This window comes from Aspergillus wentii (genome assembly GCF_001890725.1).
Source record: "Aspergillus wentii DTO 134E9 unplaced genomic scaffold ASPWEscaffold_2, whole genome shotgun sequence".
NCBI classification, from domain to species: Eukaryota; Fungi; Ascomycota; class Eurotiomycetes; order Eurotiales; family Aspergillaceae; genus Aspergillus; species Aspergillus wentii.
Window position 1 is genome coordinate 1,988,648 of NW_024467833.1, and position 24,487 is coordinate 2,013,134.

The window sequence follows — 24,487 nt, forward strand, 5'->3', positions numbered from 1 at the left end:
TATAAAATTTTGGTAGTCGGTCTTTGACACACGACCTACTGGGGCGGATATAAACCCAAGACGCAAATCCCTTGCTGTTGCACCATGTGCTAAATCAGCCCAAGTGTTGACAGTCGAGAACATCCAACAGCTTCTGGTCTCCCGGGGTAAGCCTCAGGTATGATATCTTATTTTTGAGACCAAGTGTACTGACTGGCAAAGACGCGCCGAGGCATAAACAGAGCTGGGGAGAACCACCCCAAAAGCGACAGGAAGGCGTTCCTTTCCGAGTGTCAGAGTGGCAGCAAGACTACTTACAGATCCCTACATTCCAATGCAGTGTCAATGACGTACTGTGATATCCAACATTCTCCGATCCAGACAAAGGTGGTGGGGGTCACTGAAAGGCACGGATATGTATGTACAGTGTGTTTCTTACATATTGGTGAGAGGGAATCTCAAATCATAGAATGAATAAAATTAAATAGGCTCCTAGGGTATTTGTGAGCTTATTTTCCCAGAATGCTGAAGAAATATGCATCTACTCCAGTAAGCCCCAATACTGAAGAAATTGATCATCGATCTCCGGTGTCTGTCACCGATCCGACTCATCGTAAGTTGATTGAAAATAATCCCATCATTGACTGGCCCCGACGCGAGTCTCTCCATCGGCTGATCAAACGCTGCCTGAAGATTCAGATGTTGCATAATGGGCTCCATCATCGAAGGCAGCGTCTGTCCCACTTTGTTCAATAGTAGAGGAAGAAATCGCTGTCTTCCGCCATGCAAATTGCAGACCAGCGAGCAGAAATGCTTGAGATGATCTTGGGGGCCTAGCTGAAAGGCAGAAGACTGCCGTGTCGATGATGATAGACAGGCCATGACGTCGATCAAGGTACAGGATACTTCGAAGATTTTTTCAATCTAACCGGTCAGTATAGACGACTGTAAGATCAGAATCTACCTACCAGTCCAATCCCGTGCGTCTCCATACTATGCGGTGACAACTTCCATATGGCAACGGATAGATTCCGTGCGATTTGGATCGGATACTGAAACTCCATGCATGGATGGACGGCGTCGGATGACAGAAAGCCCAGTGTTGTCGAGAGCTGCCAGACCATTGTCCGCAGCCACTGCTGAGAAACGCGCAAATCTGCCATCAAGACATCGGGGAGGTCCATCTCAGCGGGAACGGCATTCTGGATATGTTGTTGCAGTTGAACGAGATAATCTATCGAACAGGTGGCATTTGTACCGTTCCACAGCCCCAGGAAGCGGTCATCCAAAGGACGATAGAGATCGACCAGACAGCGAAATCCCTGAAAAGCGGAATCAGACAGGTTGGTATCCAGGATGGGACTCTCCTGGGTGGCATGAAGAGTTACAGGACGATGTCGACGAATTGCATGCGCTCTGTTCATTAGCATGAGCTGGTAATCAAACTAGGGGCCATACCTTTCCGATACAAAAAGAAGCCAGAAGAGTCGATCTCGAATAATTTTATCCTGCTCTGGCATCGGGTTATCGAGCATTCCAGCCGTGAAGATTGTCGTTGCCTCACGCAGAAACCAGTAGGCATGTCGTTGATTGCCGAGCCCAATATGGCAGCCATACAGTAGAAAAGAAACGACCATATTCTGGCAGACAGAATCACTCAATGGATCAGAATGCCGATGAGCCTGAGTGGCTTCACGAACAAGTACACAACCCATCTCAGATGTCGCTGTTGGATGCGACTGTAAATATCCTGTCTGTGTCAGGACGAAAGCACAAAAGGCCGTGACGATCGTATATGCAGGGAGAGAGTCATCCATCTGCTGGATATGATCTGCCAAAGAGTCTGGACAAATCACCGGCACAGTTCCTCTGAGGTGGGCGAAGAAATAGTCAGAACAGGACTGGATGAGGTCTTTTGACAGAAAAGCAGGAGGTCTTTTAAAATGGCAAGTCGTCCCATGCTTCTCATCAGGCTGTTTTTTCAATTGAGAAAGAATGTTGGCCGTCTTCCCCTGCCGACCTTTTCGCTGCGGAGTACGAGATACCCGACATTCTAGTCCTGCAGATTGGCAATGGCTGCAAGGCCTCTGTATAGTGCACTTGATCTTGCGACGACGACACCCGTCGCAGGCATGTTGCACCATTTGGATATTCCGGGGCATCGTGATCTGGGGCCGAGAATCAGAGACATTGTGGAGGATGAAATGCGGAGGTGCCAAGAGACGGGATGGGAGGGGTAGAGTGATATTGCTGAGATATTCCATAAAGTCTATACAGATAAACCAGCTACTCCTTTGCATCATCCTTCCTCACTTCCACCTCTCCCTCATATGGATCAACTTGGGTATGCTTGAATTTCCTCGCTGACACCCCTCGCTCAAATAACAAATCCAATTCCTCATAAGTCCTCCCCTTTGGCTCTGGTAGTCGGAAGAAAGACCACACCAGACACACCAGACACGTTCCGGCCCAGAAATACGCACATCTTGCTCCCCAGTTCCACGCGGTCGAGCTTAGTTGGTAGTTGGTCAAGACGTTTACCACGATGTTGCTGACATTGTATACGCAACGGGCCAGGACGATGGTCTTTGCTTTGAGACGGGTCGATGATAGTTCCGATACCAAGGAGTACGTAACCGGTCCGAGGGTGCAGTCGTAGCAAAATGTGAATATAATCAGCATCGCTCCAATCGCCCATTTGGAACTGCTGTTGTCCTCGGGGGAAAAGGATAGACTGCCGGTGATGATCAAGAGCAGGAACAAACTGGACAGCCCGAGGACATGCAATGTCCGACGTCCAGCGATGGCCATAAGGAACCATGAACAAAGTGTCCCGATGACGCCCAGCGCGTACTGCGCCAGAGATAAATTGAACGACTGCACAGTAGGCAACCCAGCCTGGACGCAAAAGTAGGCAAAGTACCCCATCAGGTTCTGGCCGCAGAGCGTCTGCACCAGCCAGACCAGGCATACCACTTCTGTCCGTCGTAGATTCGTTCCCTTGAAGCAGTCCGCGTAGCTCGTCCCTTTGGCAAGTGACTGCTCCAGCTCATTGGTATGTTGAATCATGGCAATTGTTTCGTCCGGGTTGAAGGTAGGGTCGTTCTTCGAGGTTAATCGCCGTAAAGCTCGTCGGGCACCCTCCTCATCGCCTCGGCGGACATGCCACCAAGGCGATTCGGGGGCAAACAAACAACCAAGAATTATAGGAAGAGGCCATGCCCATTGGACACCGAAAGGAATGCGATAGGCCCATTGATCGGTCCGAGAAAGTGACGCTCGATTCACTCCCACGGCCACGAATTGACCAAATACCCAGCACATGTTGATAAAGGTTGTCAGATACGGGCGTAGCACGACGGGACACACCTCCGAGGCGTAGGCAGCTGGGAGTGTCTGAAAAATGCCCCATGGGATTCCTGCCAGGATCTCCGCTGCCAACAGCATCTGGATGTTCACAGCAAAGAAGAAGAGAAAGACCACGCCAATCATGGCAGCCAAGGCAGAAATCATCGTCATGCGATATCCAAGACGTTCAGAGACAAGACCATTGATGAGCAGTCCAATCACTTCGCCCACTCGAGCACCGTTCGACAAGGCAGATTGCCATGAGGCCGGGACTGCCCATTTACCGGGACCGGTCTGGACTCCATATTTCCGATTGAAAGGAGGAGAAGCGTACATGGAGCTGAGCAGGGCAAGGTCGTAACCCTCCATGATGAGAGTTGAAGAAAGAAGAACAGACCATCCGACGGCTTTGGGGTAGAGTCGGACGGCCTGAGAGAGGGTCATGGCCTGCTCTTTGCGAGCGGCCTGTCTGCCTTGGTACTTTGGAGTCATATTGATGGTTATGATCTGAATTAAAACCACTCAATTGAAAGACAGTATTTATATCGTCAACACGAGGAAATCCGGGGTACCCCACACGGCGATCAGACCTGCGGAAGAAACGGAGATTCGGAGGCTATTCGGAGACAAGACGGAGGCAAGACGGAGGATGAACCTTCTTTGAATATTTATACCCATCTATCATACTTGGGGTATCTCATTCAAATCATACTCGACCTGTCAATCATGTCTCAAGTTCCGACTGGTACCAACAACTGGTGGAAAGAAGCCACCATCTACCAAGTATGTGATCATCTTTTGATAAGTATCTCATACTAATGACCAGGTTTATCCCGCTTCTTTCTGCGACTCCAATGGCGATGGCTGGGGCGATATACCCGGGCTGATATCCAAAATCCCCTATCTTCATTCCCTTGGGATTGACGTCGTCTGGCTCTCGCCCATGTACGCCTCGCCTATGTTGGACATGGGCTACGATGTATCCGATTATGAACAGGTACTTCCAGAATATGGCACCGTGCAAGACGTTGAACTGCTGCTCCAAGAGTGTCATGGGCACGGCATGAAGCTCATCCTGGACCTGGTCATTAACCATACCAGCGATCAGCACGAATGGTTCAAGGAAAGCCGATCCAGTCGAGACAACCCCAAACGGGATTGGTATTTCTGGAAACCTCCGCGGTATGATGAAAGTGGAAATCGGATCCCTCCGACTAACTATCGTGGCTATTTTGCTGGCAGTACCTGTACGTCTCATGCTCTCGAATTGATCTTAGCTAACCATCGCAGGGACATGGGACGAACATACCCAAGAATATTATCTCCATCTGTATGCCAAAGAACAGCCAGATCTCAATTGGGACAATCCTTCGGCCCGACAAGCCATCTATAACAGCGCTATCCGTTTCTGGCTGGACAAAGGCGTCGATGGTTTTCGTGTGGATACGGTCAACAAGTATAGCAAGCGGACCGATTTCCCCGATGCTCCCATCACCGACCCGAAAAGTGATATTCAACCCGCCGTCCAGATGTGGTGTAACGGTCCTCGCATCCATGAGTTTCTCCGTGAGATGTACGACGAGGTTCTCCAGCCGTACGGCGATGTCGTGACGGTCGGCGAGCTGGCCAATACCCCTGATCCAGCCCATGTGCTACAGTACGTCGGCGCTGCTGCCAAACAGCTAAGTATGGTCTTTCATCTCGACATCGGACATATCGGAATGGGACCAAGCTTGGAGGAAAAGTACTGCTTTCGGCCATGGAAATTGACCGAAATGAAAGCCATTGTGAGTAAATGGCAGTCGTTTGTCCAAGGGACCGACGGGTGGACGACGGCCTTTTGCGAGAACCACGACAACGGCCGTTCTGTCTCGCGGTTTGCATCGGATGAGCCACAGTGGCGCGAGGCATCAGCCAAGATGCTCGCTGTGATGATGCTGGCCATGACTGGAACCTTGTTTCTGTATCAGGGACAAGAGATTGGGATGATCAACGCCCCGCACGACTGGTCCATCGGTGAATACAAGGACATTGAGGGACTGGGGTATTACCGCGAGGCAGAGCGTCAGAGGGAAGAGGGTGCTGACCCGACACGTCCGGAGCGCGTCATGGATGGACTGCGAATTCTCGCGAGAGATCACGCCCGATTGCCCATGCAGTGGGATGATTCCCCCAATGCAGGATTCACGACCGGCACGCCATGGATGCGGACACACGATCTGTACCGGGAGATCAATGTGCGTAAGCAACAGAATGACCCAGACAGTGTGCTCTCCTTCTGGAAGAAGGCATTGCGGTTGCGAAAGGAGTATCGTGACCTATTCATCCATGGGGCTTTTGAAGTTGTGGACTTTGAGAACGAGGAGACTTTCTGCTTCACCAAGTCAAGAGGTACTAGAAAGGCTTTGGTGGTGTTGAATTTCACGTCGAGGCCGCAGCCTTTGAACGTGGGAGTGTCTGGCATGAATGAGGTGATCAGCAGTTATACGGAGTCTGGGGAAATGCTGAAACCTTACGAGGGGAGAATTTATGTCTGATGCTGTATTCCGTGATGATCTATTTTAGCCAACTACACTACAAGATATATCAGGATGATCACAACAGTGATGGGGACACTTTTAGAGACTTATTGTATTTAATCTGTCAATATGCTTCGATGTTGAATGAGGATGCCAAAAAAGATCAACGATTCAAGTCCAAAATTTCATTGGGACTGACACATATTGTCTACATGGAGATTACTGAATGCGGAAGGTTGCATGCAACGTTGGTCGTCCACTTTAACCTCATCTGACATGTCCAGACTGACAACGGAGGACCCACTATTGACCGATGATTAATATCGACGTCAAATTCCCATGTTGTTCTTCATGCTTGATCATCATGGATTTCTGGAGATTGAAACTGGCTACTTCGCAGCACCATTTCCCAGCCCGAGGAATGTAGCTTTCCTCTGCACATACCCACGGAATCCCAAAAGACGAACAGCTGTAGGTAATCATCCAATCTCTTTTCATCCCCGACTACTCACTGTTGTCAGTATCACGATTTATCAAGTCAGCATGCGCCCATTGCATTATGCAGCGCTACACCTCCTGGCGGGCGTATGCCTTGGGGCCCCTCGCGTGACGGAATCCGTGTTCGACCTTGATGTGGATGACCCGTGGGAATCATTGACTCGTGCGGATTCAAGTCTGGAATCCGACTTTCTCTGCGATTCAGCCGGGATTGAAGATCAGCATCTCCTTTCCGATGAGGAGGATGCCTTGCTTGCGGATGACAGCTACCCTGCAAACAACCTCATCTTCCAAGACCCTCACCAAGTCCCAATCGTGGAATTACCGGAAACTGAATCGCCAACTATGGAGATTAGGCCATCGTCTCCGTTCTATCCCTTGGCAGAATCAAAAGTCTCTGTGCAAATCCGAGGGATCCCCAAAGGCAAGGCAAAGAAAGTTATTCTCGAGACGCCAGATCTTGGGCAGTGGAATCTTTCCGTCACTGCCCGAGCTCCTAACTGTCCTGAAACAAAGCCTGGTTCCACCAAATTGCGATGCCAATGGGACAGCTACTACTATACCCGCTGGACTCAGTTCACCTTGCAACTGGGAGAATACAGCGACTCAAAGATCGACATCCCAATTACCTTGAAAACATATGTTGGAGATACCGTGGACACTACCAAGGGAAGGATTCAGTGGACGGTGCGCCATCCCAAGGCATACAAGCAGACGGAGCCCGACAAGTTTCCCCAGCCGCGCACACTGGTGGTAAATGCCTTGCCATCCGCAGAGAGTGAGAAAAAACGACTGCGGCAGTGGTTTAACTGGGCCGATTTCCAACCGACTGGGTTCTACCTCAATCCCAATACCCCGCTCAAGGTCCTGTGTTCTTCGCAGCATAAATCGGGTCCACAGCCGCAGCTTCTGATCGGGACTCCTGCGTTAGGGGATCCTGATTCCGATAGAGAAAGCAGGCCAAACAGCTTGGAAGAGCTCCCGCCATTAAAAGGCGGCCTCAATATCGTATCAAGCCCGATTGGTGGCATCATATATGTACGATATACTTCCGATTCCGATACCTGGCCACGCCCTGATTTTATCCACCTGAGCGGAGACGCAGCTCAGCCCATTCCCTTCTTTATAGAAGGCCAGACCACAGAGCGTCAATGGAAACAAATGCTCGATCTTACCACGGTCCCCTTTGCCGAACACTCCGGCCGGCGCAATCACAGGTCTTGCAAAACACGCAAAGAAATATGCAGACAAGGGTCAGGACCAGCAGAGCCTTCTCGATACCCATGCAGAGATCATCTATGCTCAGAATAAGATGAGTGGTCTCAGTTTCGACGCTTCCGATCCTCGGGATAGAGCGAGTGAGCTTCGACCGATGGTAGTCGAAACCAAACGCGGAAATCCCAATGCGTACACCTACCGAGCTGCCATGCCGCCTACATATGATGATAGCATCTGGTGGGTGCCTAGAGTCCGTACTTCATGGGGCATGTGGCATGAGTACGGCCACCAACGACAACACGTTCCAACATGGAGTTGGTCCGGGCTGGCAGAGGTCACGGTCAATATCTACTCTCTCGCGGCGATGCGTCACTTTGATCCCAATGCCCACCAGGATGTCAAGTATTGGAACGAGGCGAAGAAGTACCTCGCCGAACCCGATAGTAAAAAGGACTTCGACAATGGTGCTTTTGAAGGGTACAACAAACTCTACGTCAAGCTCGTTATGTTTGAGCAGCTCCGCGTGGTCTTTGGTGATCCCTTCTATCATCGTCTGCATCAAGTTTCTCGGCGGACATCCGACCAACCGCAAGCTGACAGAAAACACTTCTTCATGACCACTGCGTCGGAGGTCACAGAGGTTGATTTGTCTGAATATTTCATTAAATGGGGCCTAAAGCCCGAAAAACGCTCCCTCGATTCCATGAAGAAACACCGCAAGCCTAGCGAGGACTACACCAAACGGCCCGTTTTCGGAGGAGAGTAACGGAAAGAACAGAATGGAACATATGGGGCATGGACATTGTATGCAAATCTAGTTAACTGGCCTCAGGGTCGTGGCGCGGACTTATTATGGTCACTTAAATCAAGTCATTATGCAGCCTGCTGGTGTTTGTCCTTATTTTAAAAAAAAAATTATATTTATAATTAGGTTTCGCTTGACTTCTCCGACCCACTTTCGTGTCCTGGTACCTGGGACGGAATAGGGGCTGTTAGTTCCGGTAGTGCGAGTTCGGGATTCACTCGGATCAGACCATGGCAATACCCCGCCATCGTAATAGGGATTTAATCCCCCCCTACGGAGTACGCACACACTTTCAATTCATCCATTCCTGCGACAGTGAATCCATCATGCATTGGTATGGAAAACTTATAGCAGTCGGCGTTTGTCCTCTGCTGCCTACATTTGCATACCTGGTAGCCCACTATGGCCCTGTCTGTCTATCCATACACCCCTGGAAATCAGTAGAGTCTAAACTGCGTCTAGACCAGAGAGATTGAATTGGCTTTCTGCGAGCAACCTACCTACCTGTACGGGTTAAAGGGCAAGGCGAAGCCTTAGGTAACTCAGATAGTCACAAATTTCAGAAAAGTCACAACCTAGTCCAGGAACATAGCCTGGATAGAGCATAGATCCCTTCCTGGTTGGGTAATAGTCTAGGTACTGGGAATATATTACTGTAAGGTATACAGTAATCTATCTTTTTATATATGTGTTGTGTATGTGGATTACATATATTACCAGCCAGTAGCAAGTTTGATCGGCCAGTCAGAATGCACCGATCGTTCTGGCGAGATACCGCCAAGATCTGGATTGGAGTCGGGTTGGCAGGATTATTGTGCTTTGCAAGTTAAATTCTCCAGTTTCCAAGGCGTGGGCCATGCCAAAGCAATCAGCAAATAAGTAGCTGCAATGAATGTATCTGAATCGATGCTTTAGAGGGGCCTTTAGAGGCTTTACCATTAAAGATTTACCCAGTGATCTTCTCCACTGATGATGCTTCACTTAGGCTGTTTTAATGATTGCTAGTACTGGTAGATAATCAGCACATCAATGCCATAGTATGCTGATAGAAGACAATAGAGTTGATTCCTTATTTGTAATTAGTCTTCCAGATAGTGGGATAGGGTTTGCCAGATGAACTCTGCGCACGATCTGACAAATGTTCCTAGTTTCCTGGAAATCTCCTGGCGCTAAGTGACTAGGATTACCTGGTTTCCAGGAAATACTGTGGAGCCATGATCGATTGATCGGCAGTTGTATGGTATCTTATTGGATGTCTGTCTGCAGGTGGAGCCACGTGGGTAGCGGTGCTGTACTTAGTACTCAAAGCCATGAAGCTATTTGAATTGACTAGAAGTTAAACTGCCTATAAAAAGATGGGCTTGGCTCCACTGTGATCGCTTTGACTCCAATCCCACAATGCTTTGCCCTCTGAGGTTAATATCATTGGTGCCCTGTCCAATGCATGTCTTGCCGGCGTTTGCTAAACTCCCCTGACTGTAAATACTAAAGACCCCTCCTCGCTCCTCCACTTCTTTGTCTCCTGCACAGGCAATACTGTCTTGACATTGTCTTTGTCCACACTCATCATGGCAGCCATGGCGGCCATGGCCGATCTCACCATCTACAATGCCCCTACGGTGCCTCCGAAATACGATCAGGTCGGTGTCTTCTACATCGCATTCTGCGTCACGTGGAGCACTCTCCTCGTCGCTGGAATGATCTTTTGCTGGTTCAACCGCCACATCCCCATCATCAGAATCCGTGGTCTGCCGCTGTCCTTCTCCGCCATTGCTCTTCTCCATGTCTACTGGATCATGGGCCAGATCACCTATCCGGTCGGTCAGGCCGTGCCGACGGTTCTCGCCTATGACCTGCAGTACTTCGCGATGGGTATCTACTATCCGCTGGGTATTGCCCTGTTCCAAGCGTCCAACCTTCGCTTTCTGCACGTGGCCAAGATGCAGAAGCAGTTTGCGCATCCGGAACTGCGATCCACGAGACGTTGCAACGGTGGTGACTCGTCGTGGTTGTGCCGCCTGAGGAATATGGACTATATGACTCGGACTTTGACGTTTATCGGAATTGGCATGGCTTTGCAGGTATACTCCCTCTCCTTTGGCTGGTCAATCGGAAACTGACTATCAACTAGTTTGCCATCACTGTCGGCATGTGGTTTGCTTGTATGAAGTACCATCCGACCTACGGTATTCCCGGAACGGAAATCAAAGGTGCAACACTCCCGGAGCAGATGGCGGATCTGAGTCGAGGATGGGAATGGTGGCCGTCTCTGCTCTGGCAGGTCATCTGGACATGGGTTGTAGGTTATCACGTACTGGTGAAGATGTCTTTGCTTATATTTTCTCGCAGGCTGCTCCGATTCTCATCTGGCGTGCGTGGGGAATCCGTGATACGATGGGATGGCGTACGCAGACCATCGTATGCTGCGTCGCTAGGTATGTTGTTCTGTCTGGTATACCATGCATGTTACTGACTCTCCTAGTCTTCATGCAGTTCCGATGTTCATGGTTGCATCATATGTGCCCTCCTTTGCAAAGGTCAATGTCTACTTTCCTCCCAGTCAATGGTAAGTATCGCATCCAATACTAGACAAGCTGAGTCTAACGAAACAGGATCCATGTCTCCATCATCATATTTGAAATATTCACCGTCTTCGTCCCCATCTTCGAACTCATCCGGCTGCGCATCCTCAGCGAGAAAGCATCCAGCTCAAACGCCAAATACGACCCCTCATCCCTGGCCACCGTAATGAGAACAACCCCCTCGACAGAATGGAAGAACACATCCTCGTCCACCCTCGCCGAAAAGGGCCTGGCCATCGACTGTCTGGAGGAATATTCCGGCGACCGTCTGTTCACCATGGACGCCCTCGAACACGTCCTCGCCAAAAACCCCGAACCACTACAAGACTTTGCCGCCTTTAGCGATTTCTCCGGTGAAAACATTGCTTTCCTCAGCCACGCCGCGGCATGGAAGGCCTCCTTGCCCGAGCCGCTGGAAAAAGAACACATGTACGACGCCTTCAACCAGGCCTTGCAGATCTACATCACCTTCATCAGCATCCGTGACGCCGAATTCCCGCTCAACATCTCCTCGCAGAGCCTGAAGCATCTCGAGTCTGTGTTTGAGAAGCCCGCGCGCGCCATCTACGGCGAGGGAGCCGTCAACGCCGCCGTGCCATTCGAAGTGCCCTCTTCTTCCCCCGCGCCGCATGAAATTAGCATCGCTAGATACACGGACGAGATCCCTGATGGCTTCAACATGGCCATCTTCGACGATGTCCAGAACCACGTCAAGTATCTGATTCTGACAAACACGTGGCCCAAGTTTGTCGAGGCGATGCGTCGCCGGACTAGCGTTTCCACCGCACACAGTGACATTACTGCATCGTCGGATAGAACTCTGGCGACTTGGGTTTCTGTGCAGAGTGAGAAGCTCAAGTCGCTGTTTTAAGTCATCTGTGCTGGTTAGAATTGGTATATGACTGTTCGCTTCTTTGTATATTTTGATGTTTTCACATATCCTTTTCCTTTTCCTTCTCTTCCTTCATTCCCACTTTTATCACCATCTCATTTCTATCTTCTTCTCATCACTTTTCGACTCTTCTCATTTCATCTTCATCTTCTATTCTTTATCTTCATTTCTTAAAATTAGCACGAACGTGGAAAAAAGATCACCAGATAATTTACCCAAACAAATAAATGACAGCCAAGGCTATTTCATAAAATCCAGAATCTACACCATAACAGACGATCAATTCATTAATTTCTCAAAATTAGTACGTAGCAGGTCCAGACTTTCAGTGGCAAATCTGTCCACACTGGGTGCCTGAATCTAAGCACCCAGATTGGCCTGGTTTGTATAAAAGTGGGCTGGATTAAGCGAGTCTAATTTTCTTGGATATTATACTGTAATGTGATAGGATGTCTGGATAACCTTATTCTTTTTGATCCATGGTCCGTAGGCTTCGCGCTTTCTTTCCAATTCTTATTAAGTTAATGGTGAGTTGAGGGTTTATTATGTAGAAAGTTGAATTCCGGTTGTTATGATCTTCATACTAAAATGTAGAAAATATAAGCGTTGGAGGGAAGGTTGCAGTGAATTAGCTGTTTAAGCCCAGTGAATAAAAGAGAAACCCTTCAAATTATATTCAATGGTATAACAGATTTAAATATTACAGACATCAACAAACAGCAGCATCAGCCAGCGTCCCATTCAGCCAGTCCATAACAGGAACAAGCCTGCCTTGTGATTCATCGAGTCGTCCGGTAAGCCCCGTTCCACGAACATGGCCACTGATGTGAAATGTATAGTCCGTCTGCCCATCCCGCTCGGTGGTAACAACTTTCGAGTACAGGTCGATGTAAAGAGGCCCGTACAGATTCAAAGTCGTTGGAATCCTGAACGATCCCACCTCCGTCCACTTGCGCCGAAAGTGAAACGCGAGTCGCTTGTGCTCGAATTTCAACTCGGGCTCGTCCGAGATCAGTTTGCTGAGGTGTTCGTAGTAAGCTTTGATCTGGAAGTTGTCTATGGTCGCACTCATGTCGACTTCGAGCCGGGATCCGTAAAAAAAGACTTCGTTGACTGTCGCTTCTGCCCTGGCGAAGCTCACGTTGACGTTGTCGTGGGCGTGGTACGAAAAGTCTTCCACGATGTAAGGTATAGGAACGCCGAGGGCTTTCAGACTATCGCCGGACAGCGAGCTGTAAGGCTTGTTGTCTTTGAGGTGGATGTTAAAGGCTTTTGCCTTGGTGTCGAAGCAGCATTTTGTGATCATGTCTTTTTCTTGCTGGATGACAGTGTGGTATTTATCATAGCTGCAAGTCCCTGAGATCTCGTTCCATGTTGCATCGACCTCTGATGGTATTACGGCAGCAATCCGCGCCATCAATCATGATGTTTGAATCGGGGGTGACAGTCTGTCCACCCAAAAAGTTGACATGTGCTTCGGGGAAGAAGAAAATCTCCTGCACTGGGTTGAAACAACACCAATGCTTGATATTCACTCTGGAGAATCCTTCGGCGAAGTGGCCGTCTTTTTCGCATTTGTAGTAGTAGTCTTTTTTGGTGTATGGCACTTGCTCTGCGTCGTTTGGGCATCTCGGGATTTGCCCTTTTGGCGATATGAAATATTTGAGCAAGGGGGTGTTGGACTCGATGTTTTGGCGAGCCGATAGAGACTTGCTGGCGGGAACGAGGTCTTGACTGGTGTCCACTGCAGCTGATGATGCAGACTGAAGGAAGCCAGTCAGGGTCAGGAGGAAGGAAGTAAAACGAGTCATGGTAAAAAGGGGGGTATGAAAGATGCAATTGCAATGCTGAATTCTTGATATTGTTCAGGGCAGGTGGATGGGTATTTATATGTCCATGATGGACATCAATCCAAAGCATCTCGTACTTAGTCGGGGAGATTTGGCTGTGATGAAGAAAAACGCGATACTCATACCCAATCAGCAGTAGTAAGTGAGCTTTATGTGACCAGTCATCACTATCACTATCACAAAGGATCATGATCCTAGGCAGTATCCTAGAGTGTAGGTCGTGATCACAATCTCCAGTTGTCAGCAGATCTATGTGAATCTGAAGAGTGTCTGGGGTAGCGTTACATTCAGGATCAAAGATTTGTCAAGAATAAACTCTAGCACTAGTGTTGTAGTGGCAGCTGAATTTTTTGCAGATCAATGTTGATCATCTTCATCCTCATCATTTATAATACAGAAAAATATAATAAAATGGAAACCCGGTTTTTTGAAATACAGATTCCCAGTAAAGAAATTACAAACCCCCAGATAAACCACACACGGACCTATTATGGAGTCACTACTGACTCAGGGTCATGCATTGATCGCGGGGAGATCCGATCTTCAGCTATGACAACATGGTCGATGTTAATCATGATCGTCAATGCTTTTTAGCTTCCCTTCTTATCTATATTTGATTGGCTACAGCATGTATTCAGCTGAACTATGCCCGGCTTTTTATTGGACATGGTGATATAGACTCAGCCAGCCACAGCTGAAAGCAACCCTGCAGAACTGCCTGTCTATAGGTATTATTAGTTTCTTGCTCGTATTCAGTTGTCCTTTTCAGCTCTTACATGCTATAGATTAAATAGTGTCTACTCGATGGGGAATTGATGGCAAGCCGTATGTTGTCCAGTCAATACCAACACTCTATGAACCTGTCAAGGCTTAAAAACAAGATATCTATGATATCTATTAAATTACGGGTATTAACAAGTATATACACCAGGCTTTTTGAGGGAAACGTCAATCATCGAATCAACTCAGGTCATATCACCCATCCAACTCATGCCTTATATTTGTACTCTCCGATCGTGTCGATATCTCATGGATCCTAGTCCCGCCCAGCTCACTAGGCGCGGCTTGTATCCTCTCCCGCACGGGTTTTTGTGGTGGTGGAGAATAGATAACTGGCGGGGGTGTTCCTTCGCTTCGTGGCATGATGCTGTTTCTGTTGCTATTTTTCATTCTCTGGCGTCGTCGGAGGAGAACGAACATGAATGTGAAGATTATGATTATGGCCGAGGCACAGCCGACTCCCATTGCTGCTTTTGTGCCGACTGATAGGCCGGATGAGAGGGATGTTGGAGATGGTGATGGCGGGGATGATGTGCTTGAGGTTGAGGTTGAGGTTGGTGATGAGGTTGGCGATGAGGTTGGCGATGATGTAGTAGAAGTTGAAGAAGCACCGAATAGTTGATCGATCGAGATAGCACTCGTCGTATTGCAGCAGTCATAGTTTTCCCTCCCACAGCACCAAGTCGGGGAATTCGACTTGCCGTTGCAGGGTGTCATTCGCGCAATACTATCCGAGCCATTGACGGGATCCTACATCACATCAGTACGAATACAACCCAGCACCCTCATTCTCAACCCTTTACGCACCGATTCTTTCGTACACACATTCAAACACCCCCCACCATCCGACCAGTCCGTCGTCGTGCACAAATCGCGCCAGTAAGCCGTAATCGTGTAATAATTTCCATCGTCGTCTGGTGCATCCGAGATATTCATGCACATCCCATTTGGCAGGCAGGTGTCCGAGGTAGGCCCGTGGGTGGCATTACCGGGTGAAGGATTGTCTCGATTGCTGGCACAGCACATGCTCTGTTTCCCGCCGGCGTTGGGACATGTTTGGTATGTGTCGTCGCCTTCGTGGCCGTCGGGGAAGTAGCATATTGCTGCCGTGGAGAGGGATATACAGGAGAGGAGGGAGAGGAGAGTGGCAGACCTCATTGTAGGGTGTTGGTTCTGAAAATGGGGAGAATTGAGGAATTGAGGAGTCAAAAGAGGCAGAAGAAAGGGGTGAGGGAAAAATGCATCTCATCTTACACAGCCTTGCAGGTGAACGCTTACAATACGGATTGTTTCTAGGGGTTCACAGCCTGATTCCGAACCGGCCAATCAGGTGGCCTATACAGGAAGATCGGCAATGCGGGGTTTTCAGCCTTGTCTGGGCTCGACGAGGCTTAGCAATGGCTGTAACCGGCGCTAATTTCTATCAACTGTCTATGCAGCCAGAACATATCCCCCGTCAACCACCACCGTTTGCCCATACAGATACTGGTTCGCTGCTGCAAAAAGAATAGCCCCTGCCATATCTTCATCTCGTCCGGGCCGTCCAGCCGGGACTTTCTTCTCATATTTCTCCTTGGAAATGGAGCTTTTTTGCTTCTCGTCGCTGCTCTGGGCGGTCATTTCAGATGGAAACACGCCCGGTGCGATGTTGTTGACGCGGATGTTCACATTTGACGATGATATCTCGTGGGCTAGCATCTTGGTGAGATGGACTGCGGCCGCTTTGCTGGCATTGTATGCGAAATGGTGCTGTGATTTTTTTATAACACCTGAAATGGACGAGATGTTGATTACCGTGCTGGCCCAGTTGCTATCACTTGCAGTGCCTTTCTCGAGTAGAGGCAGAAATCCAAATGTCGTAAAGAACAACGGCGGCACATTCGTCCGGAATGCCCTCTCCCAGTCTTCAAGTCTACTATTCTCATTCTCGAATAACTCCTTTCTTAGAGACCCCGCCCCTTCAGCATCAGTATTCAACGTCTCAGACGCAACCCCGGCATTATTAACCAGAATATGCAGTTCCTTTTCGCGCGACGAAATCTCCTCCACCAACCCCCGAATCGATTCTTTAGACGTCACATCTGCCGTGATGGGGATGATCTGTCCGCAGATATTGTTCGAGTATAGCTCAGTTACCCGATTGAGCTTTTCTGCGGTTCGACCGACGATGTAGACTTTTGCGCCGTTGACGGCGAGGGCTTGCGTGGCCATTAGCCCGATGCCCGAGCCGCCGCCGGTTATTAGTGCAACTGGCCTTCGTTAGTATGGCTATATACTTTTATGGTAGAGTGGATGAAGTACCTCTGTTTTTGACGTTGAAGACATTCTCCAGTTTGAATCTGTCATTGTTCTGTTGGGCTTCTGTTCGGACTTGCTGTGAGATTTGTCTGAATTGGTAGAAAGGCCGTGATAAAGGTACACGAGTGCGAAACATGTTGGGCCAGCAGATAGTCAATTGATAGTCGATTTATTGTCATGTGTTGGAATATGTTGGTGCTATATATGGCCGGTTACAGTATTCCCACGTCATGATGATCTCATCGTTGACCGACTTCGAACATCATCAGTTAACTATTTATCCAACCTCTATCAAGGTTAAACCTCCTTGTGTTGACCAATAACTAGATCATCTCTGCGGGTGTCTGGATAAACCTCGAGCCCATACACTCTGTCACTATATCCGCTCTTTACGCCCTGAATAGCGCGGGTGAGATCGAATGAACCATCTCCCTCGGCCATGTCGCTAGTATTTGGGGCCACCAAGCCCGTTTTCTCTTTGTCCATTCTGCTCTCTGCTGGTGTTGCCGTTAGCGAGGGTATTGTTTTGTTGCTCTTGTCGAGACTAAGCAGTCGACGGAAGACCGATCTTCCCAGCAATCGACAGATACAGTCTTGATAGACATAACTGTCACCATTTCATCAGGAATAAGATGAACAATAACCCAACAGGAAAGGTCAATAGCCCGAACAACATAGACCATTCCCATTGCGCTGCGATAAGAGGAGCCGTGCCGAATTCTTGGCCACCTTTCTAGATGATAAATGACTTGGCCTGCCGCTATGGCTGTAAGAAAAAGCTATACTTGCCCAGACGTCTTCGAGGTTCCAGTCATTATCGACTCATCGAGAACTATTCATGGTTAGCAACAGTCACAGTCCAAAATTCAAGGGAAAGAACCCATTTGATCAGTTGAAAAACAGCATCGAGACAAATTTGTTAAATGCCATCGTCTGGGAGAGCTGTGATTTCGTCCACCACTGTGGAGGGGGCTCAAAGGACTGACAAGAGTCTTAGGACATGGGTTGAAGAAGAAAAGATAAAAGACGTGGGCTGGTCAGCAATGGTCATTTGCCTTGTCTTGGCAGTATTTCATATGCCTATCACTTAAGACAGCTCTTATTAACATAATATGGCGTGAGTGGCAGAGTTGATGGTGTGTTATGAGTGGAAGTGGATAGGATAGTGGGGTAGAGCACAGCCTTATGAGCAGTGGGCCAGCCTTGTGCTGTCAGCTGTCAGCTGCCTGGCATAGCCTTATATATCGAGCAAATCTCCTGTCAAACATAGGCTCATCTTCATACTGAGTCTGACAGAATGGACAAATTCACCAAAGAGGACATCGCCCGATATCGAGAGGCATTTGCTGTTTTTGTGAATGTATTTCACCGGTAACATATAATATAACTAATCTCATCACAGGATAAAGATGGAAGTGGTCAGTCAAGAGCAGCGTACAAACGCAATATTGACTGATACTATCCAGGCGATATCACCGCTCAAGAGCTTGCCAAAGTCATGCGCTCGTTAGGTCTCAATCCATCCGATATTGAAGTACAGGATATGGTCCATGAACTTGACCTCGACCGCACAGGAACAATCGACTTTCAGGGTCTCTTCTTACAGTCTCTCATCTATAGCATGTCTAATATAGTATAGAATTCCTAACCTCGATGGCTGCCAAAGTCACAGATAAAGATACCGAGGCTGCAATTCGACAGGCCTTTAGAGTATTCGATCAGGATAACAGTGGAACCATCAGTGCGGATGAGATACGCCGTGTGATGAGTTCTATTGGCGATATTCTATCCGATGATGATATCGATGAGATGATCAGGATGGCGGATGTAAATGGTGATGGGACGATTGACTGTAGGTTCTTTTGATATTTTGATATTTCTAATTCATGGCTGATTTATTCGATGGATGAGGAGTTTAGTCGGTTACTGGAGCAGGATTGATATAATGGCTGTCATGACATGCACCCAACAGGGATTTACATATTCATTGAATTATTATCACTTATTATATTACATTATTATTCTATGCAGCTATAGATAGTAATATTTAGGTTGTGCTGTATAGTGTTCCGACGTCATAATGATATCTTCATCAGGTGACTCTACCAAACACCATCATTGGTCACCAGGTCTATATATGGAGCTCTTAATCATCAAATACATCATGTCTCCAGAAACAAGATAAAAGAGTTGAATTCCTCAATTATTTGCATACTTTCACAATCATATCAATTCTATTTACATCTATCTACATCATGTCCTCAGCTGGAACCAGTGTACCTCCTCGCGGCGGTGTCGGCACTCAGTCCACACCAGCCAACAATGTCGACAGTGGAAGTCCGCCAAAGAGCAGTAGCCATGACTATCAGAAGCAAGGCCAGCAGGGTTCAGGTTCATCGCTTGATCACCTCACCGTATGTTTCTGATCATTTTCTGCTCAAATTGAATGAAAACTGACAAGAATAGAATCCCGGCCAAAAGGCCTTCTTTGGAAACTACTCTGGGCTGCAGGAACAGAAAGCAGCTGCAGAAGCTCATGTTCAGGACCGATATGACGCTGTTGGCGAGATTGAACAGAGAGAGACGAATCCTGATCCGAACTTTATGTATAAGAGGCCCGGCGATAATGGGACTTTGCCTGGATGGGAGACGATCAAGGGACTTGCGGGGCGATGATTTATCGATTGTATATCTAGTTTAGTTGATTGTTGTATATTGACATGTTCTGATCTTCATGTAATCTATTTACCCAAATACATCTGATCACTCGCAGCATTTGGTTGTCTCGACCGTAAAAGCCTCGTGGTCGCCATACTTGGACAATCCTGTTCCCTCGAGACATCCAACGTATTCACATTCAACTCCATCTGCCGGGAGCAAGTTGGTCTCAACCCAGAGATAAAACTTGCCATTTGCCATCTCACCCTCCGGTCCATACGCCTTCATAAAGGTCTTGCGAAGCTCGACATGCTCCTTATTCTGCATTCCAATCCGCTGCATCGCCGACATATCCGCAAAGTAAAGCAACTGGACCTTGCGATTATACCCTAGCGCCCCCGGTGCTTTGTTGCCATTTGCATCCTCCATATATCCACTGTCGGGATAGTAGCAGATCCGCGTATCCATAACTCCCTGCTCGGACGTGGAAGCGAACAACCCATCCGTCCATTTCTGGTTCGTCTTGTCGAATGTCTCAAACCAGTAGTCTCTTTCCTTTGGGCCCATGGCGGAGTGATCCTGGCCTTCTACCGCGAATAGAAGATTGTCAGGTACTTTTGTAACCCTCACCCGACCAGTCTTCGTCTTGGGCTCTGCCGATAGACGCGGGGCGGTAGGCAGCTTTTCCATCGTGGTGTTGAATCGGTTTTCTGGGTTCGCCACCATCTCGGGCGTGGTGTGGCGGTAGCATCCCCAGTATCCTGTCTTGTTGTTGAGCGAAATAGAGTCGTTGGGATCGACCAGGTGCCTCAGTCCGTCGACTTTGTCGAGGGTGGTTCGGAAATGGATGCGAGAGACGGGCAGCTTTAGAATCTCGCGAAACATCCCCGCATCGAGGGGGAGAGATTTCCAGAATTGCTGGACTGGGTCTTGATTCCACCATGCAAGGTAGTCATCTTTTTTGGCCCAGTAGCCGAGCCAGATGTGCGATTTGCCTTGGGCAGGAGGCCAGCCATCTTCGATGACCTTGTCGACGTGGTTTACCGAGGGGACGAGCAGTCGGTCGAATTCATCGATCAAAGCGCGCTGAGTGGCGGAGGGACCCTCGTTGGAGTATTGGACTCCAAAGATAGAGTAGACGACTGTCTCGCCGGGTGGAAGCTTGATGCCGTGCATGATGCTGTTAGTATCCGAGTATGATCATAATAATTACTAGCTGGGGCGCGCCAGCATTTATGCCTTTCTCTCATTTACCTGTCATATGCAGCACTTACGTCGTCAAACTGTCTAAGGAATGATACATACTTGCAGTTAGTGATTGAAGGATCCATGCAGAGACTACGTCAGCTATCCTACCACAGCGTCGGGGATAAGTTATCTATCCAGCGTTGTGGCAGGAAATGGCGTTTATCTGCATACCTGTCATATCAATATATGCACTATCCGCCAATCAGCTCACAGGTGGAAAGTTTAATTCAAACACATGACAGCAATTCGACCTGTTATAGTGCTGGTATCATATAAGGTATCCATCGATTGGTCTGTTTGGAGCAGTTCAACCCACAGCTACGAATAATGCTAGTTTGCCTTCAGAGGTATAAGATACGAGGTATGGATGGTTTCTGGCATTCATGCATGCAGGGTACATAATGCACTAAGAGCTCTCCATATGCATGAACCATGGTTTGGATCAAGGCACACAGTCTTATGATCCTAGACCTGTGACTAGTTATCATGTCTTCTCCCGTAATATGCTGTAGGCTGGGGGCATGCCAAGCCATTTTTCCTAAGTAAGCTGGGTGGGAACCGCCGAAGGCGTGCAAAGCGTAGCTATTTAGTATACTTTTTTTTATTAGCAGAGTGTCACTCTTTATATATTTATCTATGTAGCTTATTCTTTTAGGGGCTTGGGATTGCGCCCTCGCCACCTATATCCGACCAATGAGAGTCGATTTGTCTAGCATAGTAGGTAAGCATCGCTATTACCTTAGCAAACAGGCAAGGAAAGGGAATATCGGGATTCGGTTCCTTACTCGTATCCTTCGCACCCCGGAAGAAAATGCACCAACCCGATCACGGCAGCCTGCGAAAGACTTTTGAGTCTTGGTAAAATTTGAATACACAATCATACGCAGGTACCTGGCTCTCATTCATCTGCCTATGTATATTTTCCATTATATTCCACTGCCTCGTCCTGTCATTCCATACCACCATCAGTAAAATTATGGTAAAATTGACTATGGTGGAATGGTCCATCAAGAATAAATGCCAAGCCGGGTCGAGACAGCCTAAATTTTGATTGGGTGTCACTATACCAATCTAGGATTAGGTCAAATGTGACATCTACAACTATGCACTGCATCATCTTTTCCCCCTCTGTATCAGTCTACCGAGAGTTTTCTCTTTTCTTCCATCTTCTTCTGTCCCTCTTCTTTACTCGGGCACTTTGGTGATGGCAACGAACCAATATGGCCGAGAAATCCTTCTTTACGAGATCTTTCATTGGAAGGAACATCGTCTTTGGTAGCTCGCGGCCCTCGACGTGGACATTGACCGAAAAGTTGAGCGAGGAAGTTTTTCAAAAAGATCGAATCTCCTCCCAGAACTCTGGCATCATTTCAGTTTCTCATGGAACATTTCACTGCAGAAACGTCCATGATCACAGTGATACGGCAATGATAAAAATCATCATGCAGTATTTACCCTACATCTTGCTATACAGCATCACAAGATACTGATCTCATCAGGATCCCATACGCAGCATCTGAGCTCGAATATTCTCAGTATAGAGCACAACAGGCCTCCAACGAAGTTCCCTTTCTCGAACAGTGGGAAATCGATGCTCGCAAAAAGCTAGCTATCAACAAATGCACATCCACACACACACTGCACAACGTGAAGTTCGAAACACAAGGAACAAACGGCTCAGTCCCGGGTGGATTCATCGTCTACATGCGACTCGAGGCAGTACCTTGAGTTCGTCTTGGATACATCGAGATGGATGATGGGTCAGAATTTTCTGAGTATTGGAAATCGTCTTCATCAGTGAAGGAGGATATTCGACAAGCATTCAAGGTTGCTCGGCAGTGAGTTATACAATCCGGACTTTGTAACAGAAGATCAGTACTAATATATTCTGTCACAACTAGAGGGATTGTGTCAAAGCCGGGATTACCCCTTGTTCATGGGACCTTGGATGTCTCATATGGGACGCAAGATCAAAGAGAATGTAAGCAGCCTGTTTTTGGACTTTTTACGGTCAATCTTGGGCTAATATATTATGCTTCATAGTTACATCGATGGTCTCGAGTCCTCGGACCCCGCAAGCCCTGAAGACACTTGGTTACGATGATCTATGGTTTGCATGGGGTCTTTTAGAAGAATCAGGGGAAATGTGACGCCAGTTATTAGAGAAAGTAATAAATCTGATGCCAGAGTGGCTCTTAGCTTTATCCTAGTTCCTCTTTGCTGAACCCTCTTCTGCGCACACAATTACTACCCCTGCACCCATTGTGCCCGTGGAAGATTAATATTAGCGACATAGTCCCACATTGCCCTATTGGCAAGCCACCAAAAGCATGAACGTAGAGACAGGCTTCCTCCTGCTCGACTGCTCACTACGTCGCCCACTAATAAACTCCATTGGCCATCGACCACCTCCTGCTTGACAAATATGGTTTCACTATAATTCATAATGAAACCACACTTCAGTTTTCCCTCTTGCATATAAGCGGCTATCTGTCCTAAAGCTCAAGTTAGATTCTAAACTGATGGTATGTAGGTGTACAAGACAACAGTGCACCATATGACTTACCCAGGAGCTTTTTGTAAATCATGTTCCTACTAGCTTTGGCTCTAGCGAGCGTGTGAGCCATGATCCATGGGGTCTTGACTTCCCCGACTACTCGGAGTCCTCCACCGTTCGTGCGACACACAACATCAGGGATACCCGAGCTACTTTGGACTCTTAGGCAGGTCTTAAAACTGCCAAAGGTTATATCCACACCCGCGGCATCGCAAATAGGGCTCATATAGATCGCGACATTCGAATTGAATCGGCATTGAACATCTGCCTCATCCCCACAAGAGAGTCGTGCACGAAAGATATTTGAGGTGGAGGCATTGGTGCCCGGTTTGTATGAGATTACTTTCTGGTGATGCCTCCAGTCGATTCCGTGGTAAAATTGGGTGATCTCATGGTTGAATGTCGTCCAATCTCGAATCTGACCAACAAAGACTTCTCGGTGCAGCGCATTGCTGCGCGTCTTTCCAGGTCCAATTGCAAGATCTGGAATACTGGATTCCATGACCTCTCTTCCTCTGATTTGTGACATTTTTGATGCAAATGGTTGGGTTGGAGTGATATGCCGTTCTGGAATCAGAGAACCAAATTCAGTACATGATATAGCAAAGTGCAATGAAAGAGGTAGGAAATACAACCTTTGAGAAGCAATTGAGATGCCAAGTAGATGGTGAAAGATGGAGAAAGGTATGGGAAATAATATGGAAATAGAGAGGTCTTACGAGAAGATTAAATACCGTGTGCCATGATTTTTTAAGCAAAATATGCAGTAGTGAATTGACACTATTGGACAGTGAATGCCATCTCAATCCCCAGCACTTTGAAAATAATAAAAAATAAAAAAAGATCCAGCTTAGTCTCCATGCCAAGTTGCCCGCAAAGAGTCAGTAATTTTAGACTCAACGACGTACGCTATACCGAGATGTGCTTCATCATGATTGACAAGCATCCATAAATCCAACAATGTTAGAATTTGCTCGGTCCGAGCGAAATAGCTGCCATTTCCGAGCTTTGCTTGATGGGCTACTTTTACCTAAGCTAGTTCATCCTGGACTGAAGGCTACCTACTTGCACTAAGCTCGGTGGACTCCCGTATGATATCCAAGACTCACTCCTGTTTGTACCCATGTCCTTTGCGAAGCCATACCTAATCTCCCAAAGCAGGCATTATCATTGAATTCCGGCTAGAATGGTTATTTGTGCTTGTTTGTTGATGAGCGAAGCCCTCGCCATACTGGTATTCTGGCTGGTGATTGCG

General features: G+C 47.9%; 14 protein-coding genes across 14 annotated transcripts; 6 read left to right on the forward strand and 8 right to left on the reverse strand.

The window, feature by feature from the left end:
* Positions 1-240: 240 nt before the first annotated feature.
* Positions 241-2,502, reverse strand: ASPWEDRAFT_342335 (Zn(II)2Cys6 transcription factor). Its single transcript, XM_040833953.1, has 4 exons — positions 1,438-2,502; positions 948-1,395; positions 334-903; positions 241-261 (listed from the first exon to the last, which is right to left on the reverse strand). The coding sequence occupies exons 1-3, from the start codon at positions 2,280-2,282 to the stop codon at positions 472-474; spliced, it is 1,725 nt and encodes a 574-aa protein (XP_040692482.1). The 5' UTR covers positions 2,283-2,502; the 3' UTR covers positions 241-261; positions 334-471.
* ASPWEDRAFT_168687 (putative MFS maltose permease) lies at positions 2,266-3,819 on the reverse strand (the record flags this gene model as incomplete). The annotated part of the gene is made up of 1 exon (XM_040830329.1): positions 2,266-3,819. One exon carries the CDS (start codon positions 3,817-3,819, stop codon positions 2,266-2,268), a length of 1,554 nt encoding a protein of 517 aa, XP_040692483.1.
* Positions 3,820-4,052: 233 nt separating this feature from the next.
* ASPWEDRAFT_65750 (alpha-glucosidase) lies at positions 4,053-6,000 on the forward strand (the record flags this gene model as incomplete). Its single annotated transcript, XM_040838818.1, has 3 exons — positions 4,053-4,110; positions 4,154-4,574; positions 4,618-6,000. Coding segments are annotated over 3 exons (1,726 nt in total), but the record flags the coding sequence as incomplete, so codon positions are not given.
* A 263-nt stretch (positions 6,001-6,263) lies between these two features.
* ASPWEDRAFT_57412 (uncharacterized protein) lies at positions 6,264-8,432 on the forward strand. Its single transcript, XM_040838336.1, has 3 exons — positions 6,264-6,659; positions 6,696-7,523; positions 7,582-8,432. Exons 1-3 carry the CDS (start codon positions 6,390-6,392, stop codon positions 8,326-8,328), a joined length of 1,845 nt encoding a protein of 614 aa, XP_040692485.1. The 5' UTR covers positions 6,264-6,389; the 3' UTR covers positions 8,329-8,432.
* Positions 8,433-9,953: 1,521 nt separating this feature from the next.
* On the forward strand, positions 9,954-11,820 carry ASPWEDRAFT_103198 (uncharacterized protein; the record flags this gene model as incomplete). The annotated part of the gene is made up of 5 exons (XM_040827545.1): positions 9,954-10,448; positions 10,499-10,666; positions 10,717-10,802; positions 10,850-10,933; positions 10,980-11,820. The coding sequence occupies 5 exons, from the start codon at positions 9,954-9,956 to the stop codon at positions 11,818-11,820; spliced, it is 1,674 nt and encodes a 557-aa protein (XP_040692486.1).
* A 730-nt stretch (positions 11,821-12,550) lies between these two features.
* On the reverse strand, positions 12,551-13,147 carry ASPWEDRAFT_180291 (uncharacterized protein; the record flags this gene model as incomplete). Its single annotated transcript, XM_040831836.1, has 1 exon — positions 12,551-13,147. The coding sequence occupies one exon, from the start codon at positions 13,145-13,147 to the stop codon at positions 12,551-12,553; it is 597 nt and encodes a 198-aa protein (XP_040692487.1).
* A 34-nt stretch (positions 13,148-13,181) lies between these two features.
* ASPWEDRAFT_180292 (uncharacterized protein) lies at positions 13,182-13,705 on the reverse strand (the record flags this gene model as incomplete). Its single annotated transcript, XM_040831837.1, has 1 exon — positions 13,182-13,705. Exon 1 carries the CDS (start codon positions 13,650-13,652, stop codon positions 13,182-13,184), a length of 471 nt encoding a protein of 156 aa, XP_040692488.1. The 5' UTR covers positions 13,653-13,705.
* A 961-nt stretch (positions 13,706-14,666) lies between these two features.
* ASPWEDRAFT_168693 (uncharacterized protein) lies at positions 14,667-15,629 on the reverse strand (the record flags this gene model as incomplete). The annotated part of the gene is made up of 2 exons (XM_040830330.1): positions 14,667-15,221; positions 15,279-15,629. 2 exons carry the CDS (start codon positions 15,627-15,629, stop codon positions 14,667-14,669), a joined length of 906 nt encoding a protein of 301 aa, XP_040692489.1.
* Positions 15,630-15,765: 136 nt separating this feature from the next.
* On the reverse strand, positions 15,766-16,985 carry ASPWEDRAFT_342466 (SDR family NAD(P)-dependent oxidoreductase). Its single transcript, XM_040833956.1, has 2 exons — positions 16,773-16,985; positions 15,766-16,720 (listed from the first exon to the last, which is right to left on the reverse strand). Exons 1-2 carry the CDS (start codon positions 16,903-16,905, stop codon positions 15,903-15,905), a joined length of 951 nt encoding a protein of 316 aa, XP_040692490.1. The 5' UTR covers positions 16,906-16,985; the 3' UTR covers positions 15,766-15,902.
* A 1,081-nt stretch (positions 16,986-18,066) lies between these two features.
* Positions 18,067-18,635, forward strand: ASPWEDRAFT_105958 (uncharacterized protein; the record flags this gene model as incomplete). Its single annotated transcript, XM_040827772.1, has 4 exons — positions 18,067-18,123; positions 18,172-18,187; positions 18,236-18,361; positions 18,409-18,635. The coding sequence occupies 4 exons, from the start codon at positions 18,067-18,069 to the stop codon at positions 18,633-18,635; spliced, it is 426 nt and encodes a 141-aa protein (XP_040692491.1).
* Positions 18,636-19,024: 389 nt separating this feature from the next.
* ASPWEDRAFT_168696 (uncharacterized protein) lies at positions 19,025-19,445 on the forward strand (the record flags this gene model as incomplete). Its single annotated transcript, XM_040830331.1, has 2 exons — positions 19,025-19,183; positions 19,236-19,445. The coding sequence occupies 2 exons, from the start codon at positions 19,025-19,027 to the stop codon at positions 19,443-19,445; spliced, it is 369 nt and encodes a 122-aa protein (XP_040692492.1).
* Positions 19,063-20,613, reverse strand: ASPWEDRAFT_36484 (uncharacterized protein; the record flags this gene model as incomplete). Its single annotated transcript, XM_040834472.1, has 2 exons — positions 19,063-19,183; positions 19,236-20,613. A coding segment is annotated over one exon (849 nt), but the record flags the coding sequence as incomplete, so codon positions are not given.
* Positions 20,614-21,817: 1,204 nt separating this feature from the next.
* Positions 21,818-22,896, forward strand: ASPWEDRAFT_180297 (uncharacterized protein). Its single transcript, XM_040831838.1, has 4 exons — positions 21,818-22,122; positions 22,175-22,513; positions 22,577-22,656; positions 22,719-22,896. The coding sequence occupies exons 1-2, from the start codon at positions 21,896-21,898 to the stop codon at positions 22,401-22,403; spliced, it is 456 nt and encodes a 151-aa protein (XP_040692494.1). The 5' UTR covers positions 21,818-21,895; the 3' UTR covers positions 22,404-22,513; positions 22,577-22,656; positions 22,719-22,896.
* A 188-nt stretch (positions 22,897-23,084) lies between these two features.
* On the reverse strand, positions 23,085-23,746 carry ASPWEDRAFT_89636 (uncharacterized protein; the record flags this gene model as incomplete). Its single annotated transcript, XM_040839585.1, has 2 exons — positions 23,085-23,176; positions 23,272-23,746. Coding segments are annotated over 2 exons (567 nt in total), but the record flags the coding sequence as incomplete, so codon positions are not given.
* Between the last annotated feature and the right edge of the window lie 741 nt (positions 23,747-24,487).

What these genes read in the sequence shown, in the direction of transcription:
- ASPWEDRAFT_342335 (XM_040833953.1), bottom strand. Translation starts at nt 2,282, where the DNA reads ATGATGCAAAGGAGTAGCTGGTTTATCTGTATAGACTTTATGGAATAT. An exon ending in CTTCTTTTTGTATCGGAAAG is followed by an intron (nt 1,396 to 1,437) that starts GTATGGCCCCTA and finishes GCTAATGAACAG; the next exon opens with AGCGCATGCAATTCGTCGAC. An exon ending in AGACGCACGGGATTGGACTG is followed by an intron (nt 904 to 947) that starts GTAGGTAGATTC and finishes CTGACCGGTTAG; the next exon opens with ATTGAAAAAATCTTCGAAGT.
- ASPWEDRAFT_57412 (XM_040838336.1), top strand. Translation starts at nt 6,390, where the DNA reads ATGCGCCCATTGCATTATGCAGCGCTACACCTCCTGGCGGGCGTATGC. An exon ending in ACCCTCACCAAGTCCCAATC is followed by an intron (nt 6,660 to 6,695) that starts GTGGAATTACCG and finishes CCAACTATGGAG; the next exon opens with ATTAGGCCATCGTCTCCGTT. An exon ending in AAATGCTCGATCTTACCACG is followed by an intron (nt 7,524 to 7,581) that starts GTCCCCTTTGCC and finishes AAACACGCAAAG; the next exon opens with AAATATGCAGACAAGGGTCA.
- ASPWEDRAFT_342466 (XM_040833956.1), bottom strand. Translation starts at nt 16,905, where the DNA reads ATGTTTCGCACTCGTGTACCTTTATCACGGCCTTTCTACCAATTCAGA. An exon ending in CTTCAACGTCAAAAACAGAG is followed by an intron (nt 16,721 to 16,772) that starts GTACTTCATCCA and finishes AACGAAGGCCAG; the next exon opens with TTGCACTAATAACCGGCGGC.
- ASPWEDRAFT_180297 (XM_040831838.1), top strand. Translation starts at nt 21,896, where the DNA reads ATGGCCGAGAAATCCTTCTTTACGAGATCTTTCATTGGAAGGAACATC. An exon ending in ATGATAAAAATCATCATGCA is followed by an intron (nt 22,123 to 22,174) that starts GTATTTACCCTA and finishes TGATCTCATCAG; the next exon opens with GATCCCATACGCAGCATCTG.